The following is an 8,129-nucleotide window of genomic DNA, read 5'->3' on the forward strand; positions in this document are numbered from 1 at the left end:
AATTCAAATGTGTTTTGTCTTTGTTTTGTCTGCAGCTACTAAGCAACAGCCAAGGGAAAAAACAGAGGACAGAAACCCCCAAAGGCTAGGCTACCACTGTGCTCATGTGATTCATAATACCCTGCAACCTTCAGCAAGGAAGATAACTGCATTTTTCTGTTAAACAGGAGTTGCATCTGCAAGTCGTATCTTCCTGGGAGAAGCATATGACACATAGGTGGTGACTGTCCTGCTCTATTCTGTGCTGGTGCAGCCTCACCTCGGATACGGTGTGCAGTTTTGGGACCCACAAGATAAGAAATATGTTGATTTGGCACGGCCTGTTTTATTGGTAGCAGGGGAAGGCAACAGCAGTGACTTCTCTGAGAAGCTGCTAGAAGCTTCTACCATGTCCAACAGAGCCAATCTCTGATGGCTCTGAACATGGACTGGCTGCTGGCCCAATTAGAGAAGTTGATAACGCCTCTGTGATGACATAGTTAAGAAGAAAATCAAAACAGCGCCGTTTTTTCCAAGGGTGGTGAGGGGCTATCGTGGTGCAAGCTGCGATGAGGCTTGCCTGCCTGGCCCCCTAGCCACACTGCAGGCAGAAGGGCAGGGGCAGCAGCGGTGGCTTCTCCTTCCCAGCACCCCCTATGAAGAGAGGCATTAAATAGCACCAGCGCCGCGGTGGCTGCCACTGCCCGCGCAGTGGCAGTGGGGCCGCCTGACTGGTGGCAAAAACATGGCGAGTGACTCCTCAATGCAGAACCTAGAGGAGACCAACTTCTTGGTGCTGCGGGATCTTGCAAGAATCTTTGAACTGGTGGAACTTGTTGGCAGTGGTATCTACGAGCAGCAGTTTTTCTTCTAGACAGAGAAGAGGAGGAAGTGAGGACATGTGAGGGAGAACAACATGGCGGCACCAAGGTCAGTGGAAAAAAAGAGGAGAAGGTGCTCCAAGCGCTGGAGCAAAGATTCCTCTGCAGGCCATGGTGAGGACCATGGTAAAGTAGGCTGTCCCCCTGTAGCCCACGAAGTGCACAGGGTATGCAGAGATCCACCCGCAGCCCCTGAGAGAAGTGCTCACGCCAGAGTGGGCGGATGCAGCAGTTTTGGGAAGACTGTTTGCCTGTGGGAGGGACTCAAGTTGCAGCAGTTTTGGCAGGACTGCTGCTCCTGAGATTAGAGCCAATCTGGAGAAATTCACAGAGAACTGTCTCCCATGTGAGGGACCCCACACCATAGCAGAGGGAAGACTCCTCCCCCTGAGTAAACAGAAGAAGATCTCAAGTGATGAACTGACCAAAACCCTCACGCCCTGTCTCCCTGTGCTGTTGGTAGGAAGGAGGGAGAGGCTGATGGGGGGAAGAAAAAGGTGGTTTTGAAAGCTTATTTTAATTCTCATTATCCTCCTCTGACTGTTTATAATAAATTTTCTTTATACCTTTAAATTTGAACTTGTTTTGCCCTTAGAGTGTTTGCTCCCAGTCCTCATCTCAACTCATGAGCTCTTTCTTAACTTTTTTCCCCTCTCCTCTGCCCAGCTGAGAACAAGAGAAAGTAAGCGAATGGCTCTCGTGGGTGCCTGGCATTTGGCCAGTGTCAAACCATGACAGAAAGATACAAAGCTCTTAGTGTCCAAAAGAGGACACTAAGAGAGTTGAAGCCATATGAGGAGCAGCTCAAATCACTTGGCTTGTTCAGCCCGGAGAATAGGAGACTGAGGGGAGATCTCATAGCAGTCTAACAACTTCCTCTTTCTGGCGACCAGTGACAGGACCAGAGAGAATACATGAAGCTGTGTCATAGAAGGTGTAGGTTAGATGTTAGAAAATGGTTTCTCCATCACAGGGCAGCTGGGAACTGGAACAGATTCCCCAGGGAAGTGATCACAGTACCAAGCCTGATAGTTCAAAAGGGATTTGGACAATGCTCTCAGGCACATGGTGGGATTCCCGGGGCTGTCCTATGCAGGCCCAGGAGTTGAACTTCAATGATCCTTGTGAATCCCTTCCAACCCAGGATATTCTATGATATAAAAGCACATAATAGCTTACAGATTGAAAGAATGAAATTAGAAATTTTGTTCTTTCTCTCAGGGAGTTGCCAGTGATGCACCTTTCTCTTCCACATGGAAGAAATACTAAGCTATACCTTGATAATAGTAGATTATGGCCCCTTGTTCCCCCTTTGTTGGAACTGTGCCATTGTGCATGTGACAAATACAAGATTGACAGTTTAACAGCTGTAGTCCCTGTGCTCAAAGAACAGGCTGATCCTCTTAGATCCATTGCATTTTGAAGACATGGTGAAAAACAGTCCTACTACAGAAAACAGTATCTTATAGATAGCATCATTTCCTGGCTGATAAGTTTATTGCATTCAACTGTATTTAATGTGGTTTGAATTTGTACAGTTTCTCAGGAGTTTGCTGTACAAAGCAAGCTTTAAAAAAGTGTTCATTACAGCACTGTAGAATATAATAATTCACTGTGAAAGAGAAGTTAAGCAAAATCCCTAAATAAAATTTGAATATAGTCTTGCTCAAAGCTAGAGAAACAACATTTTCTATGAAGTCCAACTCCAAGTATACATACAGCTGAAGCCCCCAAACTGCTTGGAGCACCAGCTGCAGTTTTAAGAGCATTGATACTGTCTGATAACATCTGATGGAAAACTTTGCAATAAGGGTGGATCCTCAGAGAGTTCCTAAAAGTACAGTCATCACTTGAGCACCCTCATCACAACATCTAAACTGACATAAACCCTTCTCAGAGCAAAATCACAACAGTGGGAAACTTGAAGACTTGGTTCATTTCACATGGCTGTAATCTCCCTGAAGCTGAGTCTCCTGGCTGCAAGTTACATTGACACAGGTAAGATTTGTTAGACTCCAAGTTTGCAATTATTAATGAAGAAGAAAAAAAAGACATAGGCAAAAGTTGAAGTTTAGTAACTGTACTACACTGTAGAAGTTATAGCAAGATGGAGGTAATGATGGAATATGTCTGTTTTTTCACCTGTTAGCCTTAATTAGATCAGCAACTATTGCAGTATCTGCAACATGAAAAATGGTCCTTAAGAGTGGTCTGTTTTTCCTTAATGGGAATCACTGCAGATGCGGTGATAAAAATGGCTGCTGCCAGTGGTACACATCTGACTAGATGCAAAACAGATATACAAAGTGTATGTACTTGACTCAAATACCCAATATCCTATATGGTTATTTTTACATTATTACCATATCTGCAAAACATTTAAAAGTATAGCTATGTAAGTTGTGCCAGACTGTTCTTAATTTTCAACAGGCTATTACATATTACTAAACAGAATTTTACCTTACTTGGCTGGAATCCATTGTAAATAACCCATAGAGGAAAACAAACAGCCCAACAAGTGCAGAAGGAATAAGCATTCCAGTATACCATCCCAGCCAGGCAAAATACAGTCCAATTTTTTCACCAAAGTATCGCCTACATGAAAAGGAAACACATATATTGCTTAAAACTAAAATTCATGGTGACCTCTATCTATCTCTACTTAAACACAGTAGTAGAATAATTCTAACAAGGAACTACCATCACAAGTTTATGGCAAAATTGTCAGTTTACCAAACAGGTTTTTTTCAGGCTAGCATAACATTTTAGTGACACTAATTGCAGACTTATGAGAACATACAAGGATATAACGGTGGTGCCTCTGTAATTTTCATGTCCTTGCAATGACTAAGTAGATGGGCTAGTGTCAACATTATTAAAGGCAGGACAGTCTGATAGATAGATAAATAGATGTACACAGAACAAAAAATCTGGAAAGGGATAAAGTTAGTATGACCTAAGTATTCCATTTGAAAAAACATTTATGATAGATAATCATACGTAGATAATATGACATATTTCAAACTATTATTAGTGAAAACAATGCTCTGAAAACACAAACTGAAGACTGAACTTTAATTCTTCAAAACTTGGGTATCAATTGCTAGAACAGATGAAATAGCAGTGATCAGAAAGTCAATCAAGGATGATACAGTATAAAATTGTCCCATGGCACATGCTTAGCTCCACCAATAATTGGTTGTGACTCAGATCAGGAATAAAAACTTACAGTAAGGAAAATGAATTATTGGTATTCAATGCCAGAGGAGGAAACTATGAACCCCAAATATCACCATTATTTAACTTAAATTACATATATTTCTCTACATTTGGTAACCTATGACCCTAAGACATATAAATAAGAGCTTATTTAAACCCACATGGAAAGGTTAAATTGGGTTGCATTTTAAGTCCTCTGCATCTGGTAACTCTGACTGTCCATGTGGATCACAGTCTGCTCTCAAAGGTGCTCTCACAAGGGGCAAGTGTCTCTGATCAGCAGACCACATTATGGGTTTGTATTTTAGGTTTCACACTGCTAATTCCTGGGTAGTTGGAACTACATGTATTTTATGCAGACTCATTTGAAATCAACAGCCCTACAAACGACCAGCCAAAAGAAGCTACTTAGAGAATTCCAGCCTTATCTGATAATAGGGAATATCTAAATATTACAGGAAAGCACAAGGAATTTATGAATATAGTTAGCACACTGTTGTCAGAAAATCTTCAAAGAACTAATACCTGATTAAATCAAGAGGTTGGTATTTGTACCACATTCCCCACTGTGCCCAGCGCTCATATAAGAGGTGTCTGTGATTCTGTGCTCCATGTGTTTTGATGGGATGTCTGCTTTTGTGGCTTCCCTGAAAAAAACCACAAAGAAACTTAAGTACATTACCAGGCACTATGGAAAAGGTATAAGTTTCTTTGATATTTTTGATTAAAATTTTAATAGAAATGTTCTTTAATAAATAGGTCTCTTATTCTGAGCACATCTGGAACGTGTCATGAGGAGTTACTGTAAGCCTGACATAAGAGACAGGGTTTACATACACTTCTGAAATGGCCAGTTTCTCTAATAATTAATGACTGAAACATATTAATACAAGACTTTAAGAAAGTACTCTACTCTTTATATGACCTCAATATTGCTTCTATTTCACTAATAGATGCCTACTTGTGTGCTTTTGCCTACTTAGATTTTTCAAGAAATGCTTGTGGTATCTTTTTATTTCATCTATAAAATTTTAGAAATTTCTAGTATTTCTCCTAGACATTTTTCTACAGCTTTCTTTCACTACTGTTGACAGTACAGAAAAATTCCTGTGGTACATATTTTCTAAGATGAAGGAAACAGAACTGGTATTATTTTGAAGCTACATAAGACTCTCGAGGCATTAAAAGCAAAACAGTCTGATCCAAAACGAGTCCTTCCAGGCCATATCTGACATTTACAGACCACCTAACAGACTAAGAGAATAGCCTCATGCTTGGCAGTCAAGAGGTAACACACAGATTTGCTAGAACAATCTTGAGCAGAATCTCTTGCATTTGTAATTTTGCTCCAATTCTGAAGTAGGACATATCCCTTAGTTGAACTTTTCCCCCAAAAAACTCCCACTACTCAGCTATGGTAAAGAAAATATTTCAGCAATTGACTGCAAGTGAGTCAAGTCATTTCTTGTGAGGAGAGTAGAGTTCTTCAGCACCTTACTTCAGTTAGTGATCAGACAGATTCTTGGCCCTGGTAGATCTAGGTAATTAAACCATCTAGATTTTTATAATGTATTTGAAATCTTGAACATTCCCTGCAATTCAAAGAACACATTTACTTGTTGCAATCTGATCCTCAGCAAGAAGATCTGCTGATGCTCTGACTTATGAATGAATTAAAACCAAGGCTAAACAGAGCAAACAGTCCAGGTTCTACTCCTTTCTCCTTACAGTCAGCAAAGCAGCATGCCAAAGATGTCAACACTGAGTGTGACCTTTGCAGCATCTAGGAACACCTAGGAAGAGAACATCAACTTATTCTCACAGTAGGCTGGAAAAATGACTGCAAAGCATTACCCAGCTTTAATTTTTTTCCTGCTTCTTTTTTCACTGTTACCCATAAAAGAGTTCAAGTCTCAGCATTCCCACTGGGATTGAATTTTCAGTCTTATTTGTTCATGTGGCAAAGAAAAAAAATTGAAAAAAATAAATTGAGTGTTCTACCACTAGTTCTTAGCATCAGTCAAGCAGTAATCAAGGTAAGAGGGCCTTAAAAATATGATTTCACTAATTTTAACTGAAATGTGCAAACAGTAGCTTATGCCATAACAAAGGAACATATAAAATGCATATGACAGCATGCCTTTGATGCCAGAGAAAGCTTCACAGGCTTTTCTGGTAGTACAGCCAGCTTTTCCTTGAAGTTAGTAACACACAGCTGAAGCATTAACAATGATGTTAAATTATTTTTCTAAAATACTCCTTCTCTGTATTCCTAGTATTTAATTATTAATACCATATAAAAAAAAAATTACTCTCAGCCATTTGTAAAGCCCAGTCCTTTGCAACAGAAAACCAAGTCACAATATTCAGCCAAAACACCCAGAGTTCAGAGCTGCAATTACCATTCTCCTGACAGCATTTCAAAGGACTGAAGATGTGTGGCTTGCTTCTTCTTTTCAACATCAAAAGACTTTCTGAAAACCCTCTGAAGTTTTACACAGGTTTTTAATTTATTTTGTGGGTTTACAGTCTTTAATAGACTTTAAACTACTGGAAAAAGTAGTGGAAGATATCCAGAGCTATTTTGAAAATACTAAATGGGAAATAATTCAGCAGTCTCCCGAACTGTGATCAAGTGGCTAAGCTATTAGAAAAAAAAAAACCTGTTGTAGGTGGCAAGCAAAAACATTTAATACAACTAACTGGAGCAATTTGAAACAACTGATACTCTCATTAAGAACTCCATGGGCAATGTCCAGTTCATAAAAATCAGAGAAGAATTATAATATCCTAGTTCAACGAGAAAATGTTCCAGGATGTTATTATAATATCCAAATATAGAAAATTTTAAAAGCCAATATTAAAGTAAAAGCTATAAATAAAAGAAGCATTAACAAATTACAATATTAAATTAAAAGTTGCAGGACAGAATTAAAGTAAGATCCCAAACTACTAGTGCAAGCTTTAATCTAAATATGAAACTAAAAATCAAATTACCAGGTTACCTCATGTGGTGGAAATGCTGCTTCATATGTTCCATTATTTAGTAACCTATTAATACCTAAAAAAACCAAAAAAGCATTAGTTCTGATATCAATTTTTTATACACATTTTTCAAGTAGTGTGAATTTTCAAGTTACATTTGGAGAATGTAACGTAGTGTTAGATGATAAGAATGCTGCTAAAGATACCAATTGATCAATAATCCCACCAACTACTTTAGCAGGTCTTGCTGATCCTTCAAGATTTCTGGTTCTGTCAAACTAGACAGCAACTTGCCAAAGGGCCAAAGTCTGCAACTTTTCCCTCAGGGTTGGGTGCTTGTACAAGATTGAGTGTGAGAAGATAGTTAACATTCACATCGTATTCCTCAGAGCACATGATACAGATTCATGGGTGACCAGATGATCTGACATACACAGAGTGGTATGGATAGACAATCCTTGAGGCAGTGAAACCCCTGCAGGGTTAAAAGCTAACCTGGTATTTTTAAATAAAAGCCAGCTGGGAACTTCATATCAGAGCAGTGCTCTGTGCCAGACTGACTACTGAATTTTGGATCAGTTCCTAGAGTCTTCCTAAAACCAGATTTGTTGTACTAGCACAGCACATTATAAAAAAATGAAAAAAAAAACAACCAAAAAACAACAAACCATTGATAGGTACAATAAAAAAGATTCAATAGCCTTTAAGAGCAGATCCATAGCCAAGAGTTTCCCCAAGAAACAGGTACATATGGTGGAATTCAGATTTGTCTGTTCAAATATAGAAATTATACTAAACTAATCTCATAATGAAATTTGCCATCATCAGCTGCAAAGGTGTTAGATATGAACACTTACTCTCCCTGTTTTTCTTACTATTGCTTTTGTTCAGAAACTCAAGCAACAACTTTCTGTAATTGATATCATCTTCATAAGCCTCTTCATCTTTAATCCTTAATTTAATTCCTGCATTAAAAATAGAAAATCATGCATACATCCCCTGGTCACTGAAAATGAAAATGGATAGTGAGACCTTCTAAAAACCAACACTGTATTATGAGTATCG

General features: G+C 39.0%; 1 protein-coding gene across 3 annotated transcripts in view; it reads right to left on the reverse strand.

Moving 5' to 3' along the window:
• ANO3 (anoctamin 3) overlaps nucleotides 1–8,129 on the reverse strand; it is a 199,311-nt gene that overhangs the window by 39,560 nt on the left and 151,622 nt on the right. For all 3 annotated transcript variants that reach the window (XM_017726382.1, XM_017726383.1, XM_017726384.1), the window contains 3 exons: nucleotides 7,085–7,140; nucleotides 4,605–4,726; nucleotides 3,321–3,455 (listed from right to left, as the gene is read on the reverse strand). In XM_017726382.1, coding sequence (XP_017581871.1) covers nucleotides 3,321–3,455; nucleotides 4,605–4,726; nucleotides 7,085–7,140 — 313 coding nt within the window. The remainder of the gene's footprint in view (nucleotides 1–3,320; nucleotides 3,456–4,604; nucleotides 4,727–7,084; nucleotides 7,141–8,129) is intronic.

The sequence above is a fragment of the Corvus brachyrhynchos genome, unplaced genomic scaffold, assembly GCF_000691975.1.
Source record: "Corvus brachyrhynchos isolate BGI_N302 unplaced genomic scaffold, ASM69197v1 scaffold281, whole genome shotgun sequence".
Taxonomy (NCBI): Eukaryota; Metazoa; Chordata; class Aves; order Passeriformes; family Corvidae; genus Corvus; species Corvus brachyrhynchos.